We start from the raw sequence: 22,678 nt of genomic DNA, 5'->3' as shown, positions 1-22,678 counted from the left end.
AATAGAAACAGAGTTGAAGGGAGCCATTCTCTACCTCACTTTGGAACAGGTGAAACAGATTTCATTTTACAAAACCCCATTATTTTCCCCCACCCACAGTCTTTCTGCACAGGACGGTGACACCCCCAGGCAGAGAGGGAGACAGACATGAATATAAATTAATAAATTATGGATAAGTACATAATTTCTGTGGAGCTGAGGGTGGAGGTGAATAAAAATCTGGGCAACGCAGAAGGAAGTGGGAGAAGAGGAAATGAGGGCTTAGTCAGGTAAGAACTCTTGGAGGAGATGTGCCTTCAATAAGACTTTGAAGATGGGGACAGTAATTGTTAGGTTTGAAGAGGGAGGGTGTTCCAGGCCAGAGGCAGGATGTGGGCAAGAGGTCGGTGGCGAGTTGGATGAAATCAAGGCACAGCGAGTAGGTTGGCATTAGGGGAGCAAAGTTTGTGGGCTGGGTTGTAGAAGGAGAGCAGCGAGGTGAGGTAGGAGGGGGCGAGGCGATCGAACGCTTTAAAGCCGATGGCAAAGAGTTCCTGTTTGAAGTGGAGGTGGATGGGCAACCATTGGAGGTTCTTGAGGAGTGGGGAAAACACGGACTGAACGTCTCTGTAGAAAAATGATCCTGGCAGCAGAGTGAAGAATGGACTGGAGTGGGGAGAGAGAGGAGGCAGAGAGGTCAGAAAGGAGGCTGATATGGTAATCAAGATGGGATAGGCTTGTGAGACAGAAAGGATGGAGGTACTGCCTACGGTGTTGGGAAAATCAGCGGGAGGTCAGGGCTTGATTGGGAAGAGAAGGAGCTCTGTTTTGGACATGTTAAGTTTGAGGAGTTAGGGGGACATCTAATTAGACATGTCTGAGGGTAGAGTATTAATAGCAACCTCTGCATGAAGACCATGCCTTATGGAGAGTCTTAAAGGGAGCCAAATCCCATTCCCTCCAACTATATGAGTTGTATCCAACAAGCCAAGAGATCCGGGAAACTGATACGGGACACAGCAAACCATCGATGATGGTCGAAATGAAATATGGCAGGACCTGTTGCTGGCTGAGAGAACACACAAAAATTTTTCTCTTTCTGGGCCACAGACTTCATCTAATTCCTTACCGCCCACCTCGCAACGAGAAGCAGCGTGGCTCAGTGGAAAGAGCCCCGGCTTCGGAGTCACAGGTCATCGGTTCGAATCCCGGCTCTGCCACTTGTCAGCTGTGTGACTGTGGGAAAGTCACTTAACTTCTCTGTGCCTCAGTTATCTCATCTGTAAAATGGGGAATAACTGTGAGCCTCACGTGAGACGACCTGATTACCCTGTATCTACCCCAATGCTTAGAACAGTGCTCTGCACATAGTAAGCGCTTAATAAATGCCAACATCATTATTATTATTATTATTTTAGCTCCAGAGGACCAGCTGAGCGTTTGGGGATGGCTCAGTGCAAACCCTCATTACTGCAAAAAACTCTAGAGCACTGTTAGTGTGAGACCTCATATCTTGGTGAATGTCACCCCGTAGCATCTTCTTTGAACACAAAGTTGACTATATAAGAAAATGGAATGCAAGCTTTGGAACCCCCCAAGAAAGCACACAATAAAGCTTTTTTTGTGAATCCATATGAAATAGGACTGATTTTCTGTAAACTCCCTGTGGGCAGGGATTGTTTCCATAACTCTACTGTATTGGACTCTCCCAAGTACTTAGTACAGTGCTCTGCACACAGTCGCTGCTTACTTATTAATGACTGGACAGGATAATAATAAATGATTGATTTGACATGATAACAACTGTGGCATGTGTTAAGCTTTCACCTTGTGCCAAGCACTCTATTAAGTGCCAGGAATATACAAGATAGGTCAGACAATCCCTGTCCCACCAAGGACTCATAGCCTATGTGGGAGGGAGTACAGGTGTTAAATCCCCATTTTGCAGATGAGGACACTGAGGCATAGAAAAGTTACATGACTTTTCCAAACTCACACAGCAACCAAGTGACAGAGCCAGGATAAGAAGCCAGGTCCTCTGACTCCCAGGACCATGCTCCTTCCACAGACTCCACTGTGTCCCCTGTTCTGCAGGAACATCCTCTGATCCGGCTGCTCACGGAAGGAATGCGGAAGGAAAGGGAAAATGGGTACAGAAATTACAAAGAAAGCCTGGCTCGGGAGATTGCCGACTAGGGGAATTGCTGGGATGGAGAAAAATGCAATCCAAAGAAGGAAGGACCTGTTACGTTGGGGAAGAATCACTGAGCACAGCCCGCTCTCACTATTTGCCAGAGCTCCAGTTACTAGCCAAAGGAAAACAGAGGGTTGAATTCTGGCAACGGTAACAGCCAATCTGTTCGACTCCAACGGCTATCTAAAATCTTCCAAATGACCTGGTTTGGCTATCTCCCAGCCCCAATTTACAGGTCTGTTGATTGACACATCATTTTGCGCTGCCTGTGTTCACCTGCCCTTTTGTTTGAGGCCCTGAACGGCCTCGGTCACTTGGACAATCTTTTAACGCTCCCACCCGCTGAGTCAAACCCAGACTATTCATACCGGTAGCATTTTGAAATTGTTAGACTGCTTTTACATCCCAACTCACGATTTACATTTACTTTCTAATTTAGGCCCTCCCCGCTACATTCCTGTGTGAAGAAAGAAGGGGTACCTCTCCATATTTTATAGTTGAGGAATTATATTCAAGACCCAGAGACACTGACTGCTTGAAGTCAGCCAGGAGTTCTCGAAGCCACGCATCCGGGCTCCCACACCTGGGGAAGCACAGGTTGCCCCTCGTGGGGATGGTTTCCGACCCGGAAACAAAGCGACAGCCGAACCCGTGTAAAATGAATAATGCTGTATTAATGTTTATTTCTAATTACAAGAAACAGAATATCAGTCCCTTATTTGTACAAAAATACCTGAAAGATTACAATTAGGTTCACGAGCCAAAAAGCTATTTACAGAATGAAGCAAAGCATATTGAATAAAGGCTTTGTCTCTTAAGTTAATACCTTTTGCATTCCCTGAAAATTTTTAATTTTTTTTTCCACTTTACAGTCACTACATCTTGCATTGTGACAATATAATTTACGATAAGCAAGTCTTGCCACTGGAAAGGTGCATTGATTGGTCAAACTGTCAGGTATTTAGTGCAGAAAAGATAAGACAAAACATCTAAACTGAGGCACGTGTTTCTTCAAGGATTAACAAATAAAAAAGGTTTCTGAACTGTAACACCTATCGTAACAGAACGTCTCACTTGATTACCAAAACCGTTTGGCATTTTCCTTCTCCACATATTCAAGATTGCTACATGAAGTATTTATTTTAGAAAATAAAAATCACAGGCAAAGATAAAAATTCAACAGGCTCCTCAACAACCCTGAGCATCTCCTTTACATTCATGTCATTGAAATACAAAAATAAAAGTCAAATGTCCTTCAGTCCTTGGTTTCCTAAGCTGGCAGCCAGCTTTTCTACTGGTTTTGTTTGGATGGAGTTTTCCGTTATCCAGCAGAAAAGACAGTGGGGATGTGAACTGGTCAAAGGGTTCTGGCTGCCTCTCTGATGGAATTCACTTTCTCAACAGTTCACTCTCGCTGGGAAAGTACAAAAGAACTAAGTCAACCATCTACATACAAAATCATGATCCAGAGTCAAACGTTGATTCTCGGTTTAAATAAAATGTACGTTTTATAAATATGAAACACTGCAAATGCTACCTGTCTTCTGGGAATACGCATCATTGACGCTAGTCTTCTATGGATGTAAACAGGATAAAACCCAGTGACCAAAATGGTCTGATTTGAAATCAGTGAAGCGGAAAATGTCATTCACCTAGTACCTCCCCGATCCCTCCCCCCCACCCCCACCCTCAAGGGAGGCCAAACGTAAGCATGCAGAGAGAAGTCTGAGATTTGTCTTATTAGCTTACTTTTCAGTGTTCAAGGATTAACAGACTCAAAAGCTGGAAAACCCAATTCAGTATGTACAGTTAAAAAAAAGACGTACTATAAACCTAGTTGTTTATGTAGACAATGCATGGAAAAAGACAACTGGACCTGTAAACTAAAATACAGTGTTTCTAGACCATTGACATAATTACAGCTGATATGTATTACTCAAGCATGTTGTAGTTTTGGCTTAAACTCCTCTCCACGCTGTACATGAACACCAAAGGGCATCGCTATTTCTCCTTCAGTAGCCCTTTAGAAGATAGGATTTCAGGAAATCCACTGGCCAACATCACAGCGCTGAGCCAGCTACAGTTATCATTGCTATATGGAAAGAAAGCTATTTTGTTCACTGTAGTAGTCTGAAAACTTTCAAGGAAGTATTCTCTGCTCTGTACAAACGGCACGGCGTGTGTCTTCGAGGGGGCGATGGAAGATTAAGTGGCCACCGCTCTGTGACCGTGTGGGTGAAGAGTGGCTTGTTCTGAGGGCTTCGAAGGTGGGTGGGTGGGGGGTGGCTACCACCGGCAAGACAGAAGCCACCAACTTTCAACTTTAATACTGGGACTAGCAGAAGAGAAAAGGAAACTGAGTAAATAGTAAATATTCTCTTTAAGCATGGACAAAGTAACTCTGACAATAAGCCAGTAGGAAAGTAGACGATTATTTGGCTTGCAGTGGGTTGGCATCCATGGTTTTTCACAGCAGGACTGAGGTCACGATACCCACAACCTTGCGGATACCAGGTCGATCTCGATTTGGTTTCAACGTTTCTCACCAAGAGGCACCATTTTCTCTTCACTGCAACACCGTCCCACTGAGTGAGTTTGGACTCCCTCAGCGTCGTGAAATAATCATGACAGTGATTCTCGCACAGGTTGGATACTACGTAGATCTGGAGCTAGAGAAAATAAAAGCAACCGACCACAGAAATCATTTATTTTACTGGGAATGCTGGTAGGAAGACTAGATAGTTTTTCATGAGATCCAACCAGCCTTGACCCCATTGGAGGAAAAAAAAAGTGTGGTTTATCCGGCCCCAGTCTATTGTTTGAAGAGTAGATTTTGTAAGGAAAATGGGTCAGGGGAAAAAATACACGTGCCAACAATACAGGATCCAATTGTTTGTGCATAGAAAATGATTTCAATAGACTTTTCTTAGTTGGCTAGGTGCCTTAATCATGCCACAAACCTACTATCCTACTGCCATTTTACTATAGGTCAAAATTAAAACAACAAAATAACAACAGGCTGTTTTGCAGTTTTGGAGCTCTATCTTTTCTGGAATTTTGAGACGTGTACTTCTGTTTTTTGTTTTTTGTTTTTTTTTAATTCTGGCAGGGTGACACAGGTCATTGATTTAAAGGTTTCAAATGAATACCCAACTCCACAATCAGCTCCTAAAATAGGCTGCATACAAGATCCAAAACAAAGTAGGAGTGCAAAAAAAAAAAAAGTGATCAATACAAAAAAAGTAAACACACCAGTCTTAATTATCAAGATTATTCCAGGGCAAGTGTCCATTTCAAATCCTTCCTCTTCAGAACTTGTTCCTGTTAAGTGGCCCAGCCAAGACGACCCATCCAGTTTAGCTTTCAATTTGCGCCTGGTTTTTCACACCCTCCCTCATCTTCAGGGTGGGATACGCTGGGTTGCTCAGCAGCAAACCACCCTTACATGTCGGACAAACCAGTTGATCTCGGTCTGTCGGCACCAGTTGAATCCATCCCTTTCAGAGTCTCAAGGTGCAGAATATATTTAAACCAGTTTACAGATCCGCCAGTCGTTCCAGTGTTAACTTTCTTTCAGCTACTCTTCTAGCAAATCCAGTCTTCGGCCCACAGGCAAATCGAAGGTCATAAGGCCACGCGGATACAGTGGTGTTTGAGTTTGCAGGGCAAAACTCCTTTGTTTAGCTGGTAGAATTCGACAAGCTGAATTAGGTCGGTGAATTTGGTATTCCCATCATCGAGGCTGAAGAACATCTGCCCATCGTCCTCACACTAGAGGAAGAAATAAAAAACGCTCTGACCATTAGATGGCACATCCAGTACTAAGTCCGTATCCACCACCGATGGAAAGACACAAGCCACCTCTTGGGTGATCATTTTTGTTTGGGTTGAAATTGAATAATGTCCCACAGACTTAAGGAACCACTTAAGGTTCCTGCAGTGATGTTGGAACCAGGGGCCTGGAATTGATGAGGCGCATTCAGGTCTCCTGGGAGGAGGGTGGGATTCAGTCTCGGAATCTCCATTTGGCCTGAGACTGCCTCTCTTCCCAGCCCCACTCCCAGCAAATAATCTGCGGGTCAGGTTTTCATTCATTCACTCAATTGTATTTATTGAGTGCTTCCTGTGTGCAGAGCACTATTCTAAGTGCTTGGAAAGGACAGTACAGCAAATAAAGAGAGACAATCCCTGCCCACAGGGGGAACTTAGCAGTATCCCTCTCGCCATAGCTAAGCATCCCCCCTTTGCCCTCAGAAATTTTTGGACACCAGAGACCTCTGGGCAATAGGGCCATTCTCCGTGATCTAAATTGACCAAGAGAACGGGAGCTGAAGGAATTCCAACTTTTCTCTAGGTCACTGAACAACATCCAGAACATGCCCAAATGTGCGTTCGTATTTAAAAGATCCCTTGGCCCGAGATTATCCAAGCGGTTTACAAACTCGAATTGGCACAAGTGTTCTGTGATTTCTTTCTGGTGTGGAAATAGGCTCAGGGAAATTAAGCGTTGCTTAATCTTGGGCAAGTCAAGGCGGTGGGAATGCCATGAATTGAACCCAGAACTCTTTACTCTCCATAGTTTGCTATGATACAGACACACTGCCACACCTTTCAAACCACAGGGTTTCTAAGCACTTAAGCTACCCAGAGAACAATGAGGCCTTTATCCGCCGCGAAACAGGCTGATTTTGTATTTTTTTTGGCCAACATCACAGGACCCCACATGGGAATCAGCTAGAGGGGGTTACCTGACATAGCTCTACCATTACCCTTTGGAGAAGTAGAATGTGGATCAGCGTGGCGAATGGATTGTTAGTCACTGAAGAGGCGGGATTTTATTTTACCTCCCAAAGTCCCTCCAGCACTTTCTATCCAAACCAACAGTAACAGCTTTTGTCATGGAGCCTAGCTGCTCACGCTACTCTGAAATTGCGTTTCAAGAACTACTGCGCGAGCGAAAAACATTTTGCCGAGACGGAATCTGTCCGTTTCAGAAGTGTCTGAGGTTACTTAGAATCAACTGCCTTGTCCTCAAAGGCACGTGCAGGTTTGAAACGTGGCTAACCTTTTGTGCTGTAACTTTGTTGTTGAGAGCACGCTCTTTACACTGCCTGTCACAGCACGGGAGGCAGAGACTCAGGCTACCAAAATCAAGCTAAGGCTTTTTTATGCAGACAGGGACAAAAATACAGCCATGCCTTTTATGTAGGTGAGCGCTATTCCTGAATACAAAAAACACTTATTGACTCAAGTATTTACCGTTTGAGGTAACTTGTTCTTTCCTGATTTTTACTTTATTAAAACTTAAACCAAGCCATCCCAAATTAAGATTCAGCAAAGAGACCGCAATACGGGGAAAAGAGCATTTTGGGTTGTCATCTGAAATTATTCACTTACAGGTAAGATCTGGAAATGTTTGATTTTCTGGTGATGACACAGTGTGAGCACAAATGCCTTTGGATTGCTCTGGCTGTCACGGAGGAGGAATAGCCTAGAAGAAGGACAATAATCAACTGAATACTAAAGCAATGAAATATCTCCAACAATTAATCAAGGGAAATCTATGCCAACCTGGGGACCAAGCCTTTATGAACACTCCGGTTTTACCTTCTAGACTGTAAGCTTCAGGGAAAGTGTCGTCTATTGTTGTATTATGCCCTCCCAGAGCTTAGTACAGTGCTCTGCACACAGTAAGTGCTCAATAAATACAACTAACTCACTGACTGGTCGATTGATCTGGGCATGACTCTACAGTGAGAAGGTCAAGGGTCAGCCCTAGGAGAAATCAATCAATTGTATTTATTGAGAGCTTAGTGTGTGCAGAGCACTGTACTAAGCACTTGGGAGGGTACAATATAACTAAGTACCCATGACCACTACGGAAGGGAAGGATGCTTCTAAGTCATGTGGCGTCAGGATCCACTGGGACAAACTACCGTAGCTGCCTTAAGGGGCCATGGTTTAGGACCGTAGAGGATGAGCAGATTGGCAAGAAAGAGAGAAGAATGAAGATGCTGAGCTACCGGAAGGGCAGATACACGACTGGCTTTCAACGCAATAACAATCATGCTATTTGTTCAGTGCTTACTGTGTGCCAAGCACTGTATTAAGCGCTGGGGCAGATAGAAGCTCATCAGATTGAACACAGTCTCTGTCCCACATAGGGCTCACAGTCTTAATTCCCATTTTACAGATGAGGGAACTGAGGCCCAGAGAGGTGAAGTGACTTGCCCAAGGTCACCCAGCAGACAGGTGGTCGAGTCAGGATTAGAACCCAGGTCCTCTGACTTGCAGGTCCAAGTTTTTTCCATTAGGCCATGCTGCTAGAAAATCATGATGTGATACAATATTGTTGGGGAGAGGAGAGGGCAGAGCTAAAGCAGGCAGGGAAGAAATCGAGGTGGATGTGGTTGGCCTGAAATCTGGCTTTCCACCATAGATTTCTTCCTTCAATCTTCCTACATTTTCTGTGCCTTGGTTTCCTCATCTGTAAAGTGGGGATTAAATACCTGACTCTTACTTAGACTGTGAGCCCTATGTGGAACAGAGACTGTGTTGTTTGACCTGATTATTTTGTATCCACCTCAGCATTTAGTACAGTGCTTGTCACATAGTAAGCCCTTAAGTACCATTATTATTATATTATTATAATTAAATTATAAATCCACAAGGGCAGAGATCATGTCTATTAATTCTATTGTACTTTCTCAAGCATTTAAACAGCGATTTGAAGACAGTAGGCACTCAAATAATATTATTTTGATCACTGGCTCACCAGGAGGCCAATTCTCAAAGTTTAAAACAGCTAACCCTCTAGAATCATCCCCAAGAAGCTCATTATGAGCGGGGAACGTGTCTACCAATTCTGCAGTGTTATAGTCTCCCAAGTCCTTTAGTAGAGTGCTCGGCACACAGTAAGTTCTCGATTAATTTGCTCAATGAATACCAGTGATTGATTGATTAATGCTGAGATATCTTTTATGTGGAAAATGAGCAATAAAGACAAACAGGAATGATGCTGTTCTACTAATAATAATAAATAATGTTGGTATTTGTTAAGCGCTTACTATGTGCCGAGCACTGTGCTAAGCGCTGGGGTAGACACAGGGGAATCAGGTTGTCCCACATGGGGCTCACAATCTTAATCCCCATTTTCCAGATGAGGGAACTGAGGCACAGAGAAGTTAAGTGACTTGCCCACAGTCACACAGCTGACAAGTGGCAGAGCTGGGATTCGAACTCATGAGCCCTGACTCCAAAGCCCGTGCTCTTTCCAATGAGCCACGCTGCTTCTGCTACTACACAAAGCCCCAGTTGTGAAGGACACCCTGTGCTTCTTGGTTCAAGGCTGGCTCTTGCCTATTACAGTTACTAGCCCTTCTAGACATTCAACCACACGCACATGGGTCAGAATTCAACCCAAGTTATTTTCTTACCCGTCCACAAGCCCCTGCTGTTTAATAATCCTGTGAGATTCTTCTCTGGAGATCCTGCCGTGGAACCAATGTTGTGTCTTATGGATCACTGTTCATAAAAGGGGAAAGGAAGAATAAAATCATCAAGGCCCAGTGCTGGCTTCTAAATCTTCAGTCAAGCTTTAAAAGCAAACAAACAAAAAAAAACCCAACTGCTTTTCTTTGGCTGACAGGCGGAGAAGATTTAAGACAGAATGACTGAGTTCTTGATTTAGTTCAAAGAAGCATGAGCCAGTGGTGTGAAATATCTCCTGTTGTTCTTGTGGTTACTTCCAAATGCCCCACCCAAGCCTAATTTAGCACAAAGGAAGTCAGCTCTGCGTTTTTCCAATCCAGCTTGAGTGAGTCAAAAAAGAAAAAACCCAAAAAAGCAATCATTTGTAGCATTTCAAATTTACCTGTACTTAATGTAGATGGATGGAGAGGGCTCTGGCTGCCTAAGATATTCATCCTTGTGCTTCTTTTCTGCAAAACAAATGCCTACATTATCATTTTAAGCTTGGAAATATCGTCTGAATGGACTGAATTATTGAGACAATGTCACAAGCAAACCGCCCTAATGCACAAAGCACCTGAGGGAGATGGATTGAGAAATTTAATTCAGGGGGTAAAATCTCATGGGACAGGTGGTTTCTGTGGTTTCGCAAAAGGCAGACAAGCAGATTTCAGCCCAAATAAAATTTCGACCTGATCCAAGATAAGGTGAGATATTCTTCAGGTTATATAGTTAATGGACTGCTCAAGGACCCTAGAGTTCCCAGCACTGATACACATCTGACCAAGGCAAGGACTGTACTAAAGTTGAAGCAGAGTCAGTTCCTGCCCAGAAAATCCTGGCTAAGAGTGTTCGGTAAAAGCCGAAGCACCCTAGCCAAAGATCATGCGCAGACCTGCAGCTGCCCACCTGACACATGTAAAGCAATGACATTAGACTCCAGTGCTACGAGGCCCGCCTTGTAACGTCGGCCGACAAACTTACTGGGAGCCGGTCAGAAGTCACAGCTCCAGTCTTTTCCATGTGGGGAAGCATTTAGTTTGACATATTTCTCCACAGAGAGCGATTTGGAAGTTAAGGTCTAATGGGTCTGCCTTCTTCCTCAACCCTCCTCTGGGCACCAGGGGACAGAGAAGCAATTGTAGGAAGTTGCTGGGAATGTGAGAGAAAGGGTCCGAGATGGAAATAGACTCCCGCGGATCTGGGTTCTGGTGGTTGTGCGAATGGCCCAGAGGCATCCTCATCTACAGTGACCATCGACACCCTCCCACGGAGGGTAGGTTAGGGTCCGGCTGAACCAGCAGACTCTGCTAGACAAGACCGAGGAGCGGGAGTTGTATTACCCTCCAAGCATGGCCCTCTTCCAAAGCCGCACTTTGGGCTTCCGCGGGGTTCTCAATCACTCTTCCTATTTGTCCGGAAAAATCCATTGCTACGAGGGAGTTTTCTGACACGCTGCGCTGTAACAGAAATGTACCCTCTTTTCAGAACACAGGAAAAGAAGTCATAACGGAGTGAAAGATTGACTCATACGAGTGGCCATTTTGGCAAAGGAATCCTCAACTGAACTACAAAAAACTCCCTAATTTGAACAGGGGAGGGGAAAATTGGCATAATCTCTGAGAAACACCCACTTCCATTGGAAACAATTCATCTTCTCTACCTTCAAAGGGAAAGACAACTGGGCTCTAATAATAATAACTGTGGTATTTGTAAGCATTTACTATGTTGTCATACTCTACCTAGCACTTAGTACAGTGTTCTGCACATAGTAAGTCCTCAATAAAAGCTATTGATTGATTAGTTGATGTGCCAAGCACTGTATTAAATGCTGGCGTAGATACAAGAATCAGATCAGACACAGTCTCTGTTGTACATGGAGCTTGTAGTCTAAACAGGAAAGAGAATATGTGTTGAATCTCCATTTTAAAGGTGAGTTAACTGAAGAACAGAGAAGTCTCGTCCAATGTCACCCAGGAGGCAAGTGGCAGAGCTGGGATTAGAACCCAGGTCCTCTGCCCCAAGGCCCAAGTCCTGTTCATTAGATCAAGCTGCTTGGTTGTCCACCATGTATTTTCCAGAGGACTTTTCTACAGCTCCTCTCGTGGTCAGCTGGGACTACTGGTAGCATAAGTTTGAACTCCCCACTGCGTGTGGTGGATGTTCTACATGAAGGAATCATTTAGGGAAAGAGCCTGGGCCACTCCCAAGTTTCTGAGAAGGCCTGTTCGTCCCAAATTTTGGGATCCGGATCCGGTTTTTAAATTGAAAGGGGCAACCCTATGGATGTTCTTCCTATCATGACCTTCTTCCACCCAACTACTAGCACAATAGACCGCTCCCCAGGGTGAAAAAACCTCTTTTTTTGTTTTTTTCTAATAGCATTTGGTAAGTGCTATGTGTCAAGTACTGTTTTGAACACTGGGATAGATAACAAAATAATCAGGTTGGACACAGCCTCTGTCCCACAAAAGGGCTTACGGTCTAAGGGAGGAGGGAGAAGGATTTAATCACCATTTTACAGAGGAGGTAACAGAGGCACAGAAAAGTTAAGTGACTTGCCCAAGGTCACACAGAATACTAGTGGCAGAACCTGGATTAGAACTCGGGTCCTCGGACTCCCAGGCCCACACTCTTCTTGCTATGGCCTCGGTGCTTCTGTCGAGGATTGTTTATCTCCTTGGAGCCCACGGCACACAAGCTCTAAGAAGTCAAAAGGTGACCCGAGTGGCGGGAGGGAAGAGTCGATCACTTCTAAAGGTTCCAGTTGTACCTACCACAGGAGCTGAGAAGTGGGAGAGCAAGGCTTTCCTCTGCTGGGGAATCCGATAGTTCTGGTAGAGGAGTAACCCAAACTGCCGGGGGAAAAAGAGGGACACAGAGACACAGGCTTATTCAGTGGCAAAAGAAACAGTCCCAATCAGATCACTTGAGTTAATAAACCCAAACAATTCCTGGGGCTCATTTACCTTGAATTTACAAATTCACAATCAACTCAATTACTTTCAAGTTTAATATCTCACGTGGGTCTTCAATGAGTGATGCCAAAACTTCATCCAATACAATGGCCAATGAGGTACCCAAAGATAAAATGGGATTTGATTACAATGAGCAGCAGAAGAGCTTCCTTGTCCTTTGGAGGAAAGAGCCAAGGTGCTGAAGACAGGGCACCCGCTTTTAGTAGTCTGGGTTTGTTTCTTTCCAGTTTACCCTCTCTTCAGTAAAACATTCGACATGCACACCTCAGAAAAGCAGAAAGAAACCTGCCTTCCTTCGGTAGGCAATGAATTCACAGGAGCCTGCAAAGTCCTTTAATGAGGCCATTAAGTTCTCAAAACATGCTTTTCTTTTTCAAAAGGCTAGCACTTGTACTCCCTCTTCACCAAGAGGAACAGAACCAATCCTTCTCTTTAGCCTGCACATGCTTAATTGAACACCAAAGTTGTTCATTTTTATGGGGTCCTGAGACTCCATAAGATCCTAAGATCCACAAGGGCAGTGATGTCTACCCACTCTGTTATACTGTGCTTTCTCAAGAGCTTAGTACTCTGCATACAGTAAGCGCTCAATAAATACTACTGATTAACTGATTGACTGGAGTCCATCTCAAGCTCCTATCCAGAGCTCCACAACACAGCCTGGGCACCTTCTATAGAGGAAATCTTCCTCCACTCCCTTCCTTTATTTCCACTAGGACCTGCACTTGTTCACAGTAGAGGATCATTCCCCAGACAAGGAATATCGGTCATCTGCTGCCTCTCCTCTTCTGGGTGAGTTGTAGGGATGCCATAAGGGGAGCAGAATGGGGGGGAAACCCCCTCACTCCTCCATGTTTCTCCACTAACTATAAACTCCTAATGACTCTATTGTATTCTCCCAAGTGTTTAGCACAATGCTCTGCACACAGTAAATGCTCAACAGATTCCACTGATTGACTGATGGACAGGGGAAGAGGAAACAGTTTGACTCTCAGTCTCCTTATGTAGGAGAATGTGGAAAAAGAAAAGTCAAAGTCATATAAAAGTCCCTCATACTGTGACATTCCACATCTCCCAGACACGTGTTCACATTAATGTACTAACGTGATTCCTGAATTTCTGTGTCATCCATTCCCTACCTACATTTTTGAAAATGTACTCGTGGATGACATTTCGAGCACTTTTACACTTTCCAGAAATGTGTGCTCCTGTCTGCAAGTGGACCGCTGGACACTAGATTAAATGAAAGGTGAAATCCAAAGTGTTCACAGAAGATCAAGGAGAGACAGCTAACTAGGGAGACCGCTGGAATAAATGACCCACTTGAGGGGTTTAGACAGGAAACAGAGGGGAGAAAACAGAAAGGGGAGGCAGAATGGACCAGTTTTTTGTTCTTTTTTGTCCAGAGTAGGGAAGGGTGAAACATATCTGAAGGAAGATGGGGAGGAGCCAGAAGAGAAATGCGATTACTGGCCAGGCCACTAACTAGCTCAGCATTCTGTCTCCTACAGTAACAATAGGATGCTTGGAAGAATGTGCAGTGATTGCCCTTCTTGACATCCACCCTCATGGTTAGGGATGCACGACTTATCTTCCCCAACTTGCTCTCTAGAAAACCATTATGTACCGCTCATCTGTGAATCGATCCAAATCCTCCTTGAACCTGCTGAGATTTTCAGCCTGCACAATTTCCTGTGGTAACAGGTTCCATCTGCTTGCCACCCACGGAGGCAAGAAGTGTTTCTTTTTGTTTCCTATCAGTGAGAGAAGAGTGGGAGCAAAGTTTTTGGACAGTGGGTGGGGGTCTGAAGCACAGGGCTTGACTTCTGGATCCTAAATAAATTCAACTGCCTATGCTACAAATGTCCAAGAACTGAAGATAGCTTGAGGGATTGGGAGGGGAGAAAAAGGCAGCACTGAATACTTCTAATTAAAATGATGCTGTCTCCAAGAAAAATCCATCCATCTATCCAGAAACACTTCTGCCTGTTTGCTGCTAATTGAAGAAGGATTTGGATGGGAGTAATCGTATCCCAGCAACTGTCGATCAGATGATTCTACCATTGCTGCTTGAATTAGTACGGACTTGGGAAATAAATTAGCCACGGTCAGCAAGGCAGCCCAGAGTAATAATAATAATGATTATTATTCATGTGCCAGGCACTGAAGTAAGCACTGGGGTGGACACAGAAGGCAGGGAAGGAGAGGGGTAAGGAAAATTGAAGGAGTAATCTGCTTTATCCTGGTCGTTATGATCCTGTCTCCTTCACTCATTTATTCATTTGGTCGTATTTACTGAGTACATTCCCTCTCGTCTTGTACTCTCCCAAGTGCTTGGTACGGTGCTCTGCACACAATAGCACTCAGTAAATATCAATGATTGATTGAATAACTGATCTGACTGCAAGCCCCACAAACGCAGGCTCTGTGTCTTTTCTTGTGTTTTGAAAGTCTCCATTAATCTCTCTGGATGGCGAAAAATATCAGTCATTGAGGTAATGTGAGTCTCACTTCTTGTGGGAAGGGATTATGTCTTCCAACTCTCTTGTACTGAGCTCTCCTAAACACGTAATACATTACCCTGCACACAGTAAGTGCTCAATAACAATAAAGGTTTATACACTGGTATTTTTATATTTGTGCTCTGCCTGGGTTAGCATTCTTAATTGGTCGTATGACAGAGTGCTAAACAAGGCCTATTTTCCATAAGAAATCCTGTAAAGGGCACTAATGTCTTTTCAAGAGGTAAAACTGACAATTCAAATATATAAAAAGCACAAAAATAGTAACAAGATCAATGAGCAATGCACATGTGTTCCAACTGAAAATATTTTAATTAGATGCTTTTTTGCATACATATATGAATTCTTAATTTTCAAAGCGATACAGGGACCGTGTATACCAACTCTGTTACACTGCACTCCCTCAAGCGCTTAGTTCAGTGCTCTGCACACAATAAAAGCTCAATAAATATGATGGATTGTGCTAATATACAAGCAGGCCATTATTTAGTGCTAGATAGAAATGAGCTTTAATCATTCTGTTCAATTCAGTAGAAATATCTCAAGCAGCTTGGCCTAGTGGATTGAGCACGGGCCCGGGAGTCAGAAAGACCTGGGTTCTAAACCCAGCTCTGCCACTTGTCTGCTACATGACTTTGGGCAAGTCACTTAACTTCTCTGTGCCTCAGTTACCTCATTTGTAAAAGGGAGACTAAGACTGTGAGACATGTAGGACAGGGATTTTGTCCAACCTGATTAACCTGTATCTAGCCAAGTGCTTAGTACAGTGCCTGGCACATAGTTAGCACTTAACAAATGCTAAATAAACGCCTGCTACCACACAAAAAACCCCCAATAAATTCCACTAATTGACTGAACAAGGATTCAGCTTTTGTTGTTTATCACTGGAGTATGAGTCTTCTCATCTCCCAGTGTTGACCTTGCTCTTGCTCAATTTCTGCAAGTCTTTGATTCACAGCTTGAGACATGAGAGTGAGAGTGGTCCTGGGTTAATGACAAGATCCCCCTCGAGGGCCAGGCACATTGCTTTCGAATCATCCAAAATGCCTGAAGAGCTCTTGCTCTCTGTGCTTCCCATTCTTACCCATTGATGAATTTCCATCTCCACGGAAATAGCACAGGTCTGAGACTCAGAGGGCCTGGATTCTAATCCTGGCTTCACCACTTGTCTGCTGCGTGACCTTGGGCAAGTCACTTAACCTCTCTCTGCTTCAGTTCTCTCACCTGGAATGGGAATGAAATACCTTTTCTCCCTTCCCTTTCCTTTGACTGTGAGACCTCCGTGGGGCAAGGGCTGAGCCTGATCTGATTGTATTGTACCTACCCTAGTGCTTAGCATGGTGTCTGGCACATAATAAGCATGTAGCACATATGTTTACTATTGCCCAAAGTATAGAAAGGAGGAATACCAGGTTATATGAGAAATGTTGGACTGTCTATAAAACATGTAAGGTGAGAGAAAATCAATCTCTTTCTCTGCCGTCTGTGAAAACTAAGACACAAATTTAATGTCCAATTTATAGTTGGTTTATAAGATTTCCTGGGAGAGGAATGATTTTTGGAACATAAAAGTGCTTGGATAAATTGTTGGGACCAAAAAAAGGTTTATCTGGAGACTGTAGCTACGAGAACATTCATGCAATCGTATTTATTAAGCACTTACTGTGTGCAGAGCACTGTACTAAGCACTTGGAAGAGTACAATAAAAGACAAGTTCCCTGCCTACATCAAGCTTTCAGTCTAGTGAGAGAGATAATTTCTAGAAGTCACTCATATTTGTACACAGAAGAGACCTCAGTTTGAAGGTTTCTTCTTGCAAGTAATTATAGCCTCAACTTCATTTAGGAAGATAAAATAAATCATACCTTGAGGAGCCTAAATGCCGTCATCCAGCATGTTCTACTCTGTTCATCCTCAGCACATAACAATCTCAGTTCTTTCATTTCATTTCTTATGCGGTTTGGCTGCAAGAGAGGGAAGGAAACTCAATTAGCAAGGGTCCCACAACCAGCGATACAAGTTCTAGTAGAATGTGAGGCACAATGTTCAGAGTCTGCAAAAAAAAAAAAAAAAGAATCACGTACATGTATCCATAGGGACTGGCATCAGCATGTTACAGAAACAGGCCTGAAGTTTTCTCCTCAGGGCCTAGATATTTAAGCGATTCCTGTTAGTTGCATTCTAGCAGCAGAGACCACAACTGTAGACATGAAGAAAGGAGAGCAGCTATAAAAACCACTTTCCCTGTACTAACCACACTATAAATGTATCATCCATTATGAAGTGGATAAGGATTCGCTGTTGCAATTCAGTAGGTGAAACTTTCTAGTTGTAGTTGGGTTTTGCCTCATGTTATTTTAGGAAATTTATCAACATCCTCTGGTTTCTAAACCTTGGATCTCTAAAAGGGACAGAGAGACTCCAATGTGGTTTTGATGGATTTCGTATTTTAGATAAGGCAAGCTTTGTTGCTGGTGTAATTGTCAACATCTACTCATTACAGTGGACCATCACACTACACATCTCCCTTGCCAAGGTTCTGGTATGGTTCTTGGAACTGGAAACTAAGCGATAAGCATAACTGAATACATTTTTCTTCTCTAAATGTTTATCTTCAATTTTATTACAAGATTAAAACTGCCAAGATCTTTTACAATATTTTGCTGAACTTCTGAACTAGAAGACAATTTCATATAGTCAATAGCTAAGGACTAAAACCATAAAGTCCCCTGTTAATAGATTTGATTAACAAGAGACTGCATTCTTATGATGAACTTTGCATATAATGAAAAATAAGGGTCAAGTGTAGAATCGGGAAAAGTTATTCTTCCATCCCATCCTGTTTAGATAAAACAAACAAGCAGGAAATTGCCATCCATTTGATGGTGGAAAAAGGAGTTCCAGATTAGGCAGAATTTTGGCTTCTAGTCAATTATGTAAGATTTCGTCTACAAGGGAAGGGGGAAGTTGGGAACGGTCAATAGAGCGGACCAATCTAGATCACTCATGCTCCCAGGACAGACCGTAAGCCCATCAAATGGCAGGGACTGTCTCTATCTGTTGCCGACTTGTTTATTCCAAGAGCTTAGTACAGTGCTCTGCACATAGTAAGCGCTCAATAAATACTATCGAATGAATGCATAGGATGGTTCCATTTTTCCATGTACACAGCCCTAATGAACCAAATAAGTACGACAAATTCCCTGTTATTGACCAGCTCAAATGACAGAAATTCTTAAAAGACAAGTAACACACAGGAACATATATCAGAATAGAGGTTCCCTTATTTTCCTGGTGTCATCATCTAAAAACAAACTCATGGTCAATCATGCACATATTTAGTGACAACATTAAAAATCAAAGATCAATAAATCATTGCCAAACTCATTTAGCAAACAAAACAAAACAAAAAAAACACATTAGGGTTGAGGCCAAGATCTGAGAGAGAAGCAGCATGGCTCAGTGGAAAGAGCACGGGCTTGGGAGTCAGGGGTCATGGGTTCTAATCCCACTTCCGCCACTTATCAGCTGCATGACCTTGGGCAAGTCACTTCACTTCTCTGTGCCTCAGTTACGTCACCTGTAAAATGGGGATTAAGACTGTGAGCCCCACGTGGTACAACCAGATTACCTTGCATTTACCAGCGCTTAGTACAATGCTTGGCACATAGTAAGCGCTTAACAAATGCCATCATTATTATAACTGGTTGGGCTGACTCACTTTGTTGGTGATTTAACTATTCACGATTGGCTATGCTGAAGCTTAATCTTTAGTTGTTTGATTTTCTATGGTTTGTAACAGGGTTTCCCTTGAGTAGATATTAGGTTTGGCTTTACAAGGCATTTCTCTAATTATATAGGAGGAGGCTCAGAATGATACTTTCCTTTGTTGTTACACTGAAGGGAAACTTGTGGCTTCCAACAGAATCTACGGAATCTCAGAACACTTTAACAGCTGTATAAAATAGGGCAGCTGATATCCTGCTAAAGTAAACCATTTCTCTCTCAAAGTGTCGTCACAATATCTGATTCCCATTTTTGCTACTGCTATTGTTTTTTAGCTGAACAGGAAGATCTTAGAAGAACTAAATTGGCCACAAGTATTTAGATCAATTTATGATATGACGGATCCAAATTATAAGCCATCACCTTAGCATTGCAAAATTTCCATAAAATCTGGTTAGATCATCTCTGAGGACACCAAACCCATGGTAGCATCAACAGTGGTCTGGAGAAGTACTGTTGGATGCCAACTATAGATATTGGCTCCTCTGTGATGCCTTCAATTGTGTCTCATTAATATCTTGGGAGTATTCTGACAAAGCAGGAGGCAGGAGAGTCTAGTGGAAAGAGCACGGGTCTGACAGTTTGAAGGGTTCTAGTGCCAGATTTGCTACTGGCCTGCTGTGTGACTCTTCACCTTTCTTCATCTCTGTTTTCTCATCTGTAAAATGGGGCTATTAATACTTGCTTTTCTCTTTATCTCAGGGCCGTTGGGAGGACAAAAACGAGATGACGTGAAAGGGTTTTGGAAAATAAAAGCCCCGGAAAAATTCATGGTATTATTAAAGCAATAGAATGATTAAAGAAAATCACCTTTATACAAAACCCGAAGTCCGTAGGCGCATTATACTGCTTCTTGCCTGCTATCAGTGAGAAGATATTACTGTCTTCTAGGTCAGCCAACATCTGCAGATGTCTTGGCTCCTGTGAAAAACATTGTATTTTAAAAATGAAAGACACACTCTCTCTCTTTATAGATATATATTTATATATATATATACACACACACAGAGATATACAGTAGCATCCGCACACATCTAAGAGCAAAGACTCATTTTTTCTCCCAAAGAGGGCAGTGTTGACACACTCAAGACCAGGGCCCTCAAGCCAGTTTTAAAGTGGAACAGAATAATCCAGTTCCAGCTGATGGTTTAAGATTAGCTTCATACACACACAAGGAAACATGTTTCCTTACACAGAAAACATTTTACATGTAGGGAAAAATGAAAAAAGTTACACAAGAAACTAAAATAGGCACTCCGTTTAGGGACTGAGCATCAGGCTACTTTCTAGTATTAGGTATTTTGAGTTGTCACAGTGGAGACAGGAGCTCTCCCCATCCTATTTTACCTTGCTGATCTCTAACTAAAATCCAGTCTGCACACTTTGCTCCTCTGACATCAATCTGCCGACTGTACCTCAATCTCATATAGCTCATTTATCTCGCCGCCAACCCCTCGCCTATGTCCTGCCTCTGGCCTTGAATTCCCTCCCCCGCTCATATCCGACAGACGATCGCTCTCCAAAACTTCAAAGCCTTATTAAAACTGCATCTCCTCCTAAAGGCCTTTCCCGACTAAGCCCTCATCTCCCCTACTCCCTCTCCCTTCTCTGTCACCTGTGCATCCTTATCCTTTAAGTGCTTGATTTCCACCCCACCTCTGTCCCACAGCATTTATGTGCATATCCGTACTTTATTTTAATGTTTGTCTCCCACTCTAGTCCATAAGCTCTACAAAAGCAGGGAACGTATCTACCACCACCACCAATACTAATAATAATGGTATTTATTAAGCACGTTTCAAGTACTGTTTTAAATGCTGCAGTGGATACAACGTAATAATGTCAGACATAGTTCTAGTCCTACGTGGGGCTCATAGTCTAAAAGGGAGAACAAGGACTAAATCCCCATTTTACAGATAGGAAACTGGGGCATAGAGATGTGACTTTCCTATGGTCACATAGCAGGGGAGTGGCAGAGCCAGGATCAGAACCCAGGTCTTCTGAATTCAAGGTCCACCCTCTTTCCACTAGGCCACACTGCTCCTCTGAAGAGTCACTGGAGAGTCTTCTGTGTAGCTGTGAGAGTGGATTAGCTCCCCCAGGGCCTAAAGGAAGAGAAGGGGATCCAGCACAGAGCTTTGAGGGAGACTCCCCGTTTTGGGGTAGGAGGCAGAAGAAGAGCCAGCAGAGGACACAGAGAAGGGACGGCCAGTGCTAAGAGGAGACCCGGGAAAGAACCATTCTGATAAAGTACAGGTTAGAGAGTGTTTCCAAGAGAAATGAGTGATACACAACGTGGAAGGCAACCAAGAGTTCAGGGTCACCTTCAGCACTGTAGACCACATCATCATCCTCAGATCACTGTCAGATCTTGGTTTTGCAGGCTCTTTCCCCTCCTGGTTCTCCTCCCGCCTCTCTGAGGGCTATTTCACTTTCACCAGCCCTTTGTCTCCCTCCCACTATTGAATCGTATTCATCCAGGTGCCTAGTACAGCACTCTGCAAACACCAAATGCTCAATAAATACCACTGATCGATCGACTGATCTGGGCCTCTGACAGCAGGAAGGTGGAAACCTACTCCAAGACTGCCAGTGGAAGAAGTCTATGGCATGGGTCATATTTCCAAGTTCACTGAAAGTCTGTGGGGCTGCTTAATAACCTAAAATAAAATATATGGTATTTGTCTGTTACTCGCTTACTATGCGCCAGGCACTGTACTAAGCGCTGGATCAGACACAAGATAATCGGGTTGGACACAGTCCCAAGTGGGACTTAAAGTCTTAATCCCCATCTTAGAGATGGGGAGAATTGAGGCACAGAGAAATTGAGTGACTTGCCCGAGGTCACCCAAAAGACATGTGGCAAAGCCAGGAATAGAATCCAGACCAGGGCTCTATCCACTAGGCCACGCTGCTCCACTGGGTCCATCCAGTTGTGCACATTCCCGGGAGACCAGGTTATTGGATGGAAAGTCCGCGGCGAAGTGTACAGTGGCTTCGGTAGCGAGAGGGTGAGGGATATTTATTCACTCGTTCATTCAGTCGTATTGATTCAGACTTTGGGCAAGTCACTTAACTTCTCTGTGCCTCAGCTACCTCATCTGTAAAATGGGGATTAAAACTATGAGCCCCACGTGGGACAATCTGATCACCTTGAATGAGCACTTACTGTGGGCAGAGGACTGAACTAGGCACTTAGGAGAGTACAATACAACAATACACCGACACATTCCCTGCCCACAATGATCTTACAGTCTAGAGGGGAGGAGACAGACATCAATACAAATCAATTGCGGATATTTACGTAAGTGCTGTGGGACTGGGTGGGGGGAAGAACAAAGGGAGCAAGTCAGGAGGACTCAGAAGGGAGTGGGAGAAGAGGAAAGGAGGGTCTTAGTCTGGGAAGGCCTCTTGGAGGAGGTGTGGCCTCAATAAGGCTTTGAACACCCCAGGGAAAAGGTGGGAAGTGCAGCTGGCTGTCCCGCTTCGGTCTGGGGTCACTCGGCCCGGCCGAGGTCCTGCCCCTTCACCCAAATGCCGTGATCTTGGAAGCTGCTGTGGGGTGGCGAGACAACACACCAACTGATTCCTCCTCCCCCTGCAGCCACACCCGGGCCACAGCAGGAACGTGGCCTGGTGGATAGAGCACAGGCCCGGGATTCAGAAGGACCTGGGTTCTAATTCCGGTTCGGCCACCTGCCCGCTGCGTGACCTCGGGCATGTCACTTAACTCCTCTGTGCCGCAGTTA

The 22,678-nt window shown here is 43.9% G+C and overlaps 1 protein-coding gene across 2 annotated transcripts in view; it reads right to left on the bottom strand.

The window, feature by feature from the left end:
* Positions 1 to 2,827: 2,827 nt before the first annotated feature.
* The window catches only part of GRB10 (growth factor receptor bound protein 10), a 197,904-nt gene continuing 178,053 nt past the window's right edge, over positions 2,828 to 22,678 (bottom strand). For both annotated transcript variants that reach the window (XM_007661527.3, XM_029062528.2), the window contains 8 exons: positions 19,740 to 19,850; positions 17,009 to 17,107; positions 12,421 to 12,498; positions 10,987 to 11,103; positions 10,047 to 10,113; positions 9,610 to 9,697; positions 7,571 to 7,664; positions 2,828 to 5,944 (listed from right to left, as the gene is read on the bottom strand). In XM_007661527.3, the coding sequence (XP_007659717.1) occupies positions 5,798 to 5,944; positions 7,571 to 7,664; positions 9,610 to 9,697; positions 10,047 to 10,113; positions 10,987 to 11,103; positions 12,421 to 12,498; positions 17,009 to 17,107; positions 19,740 to 19,850 (801 nt within the window). In that variant the 3' untranslated portion in view covers positions 2,828 to 5,797. The remainder of the gene's footprint in view (positions 5,945 to 7,570; positions 7,665 to 9,609; positions 9,698 to 10,046; positions 10,114 to 10,986; positions 11,104 to 12,420; positions 12,499 to 17,008; positions 17,108 to 19,739; positions 19,851 to 22,678) is intronic.

This window comes from Ornithorhynchus anatinus, chromosome 4, assembly GCF_004115215.2.
Source record: "Ornithorhynchus anatinus isolate Pmale09 chromosome 4, mOrnAna1.pri.v4, whole genome shotgun sequence".
Classification (NCBI taxonomy): Eukaryota; Metazoa; Chordata; class Mammalia; order Monotremata; family Ornithorhynchidae; genus Ornithorhynchus; species Ornithorhynchus anatinus.
This window is presented reverse-complemented; position numbering and strand designations above follow the sequence as displayed.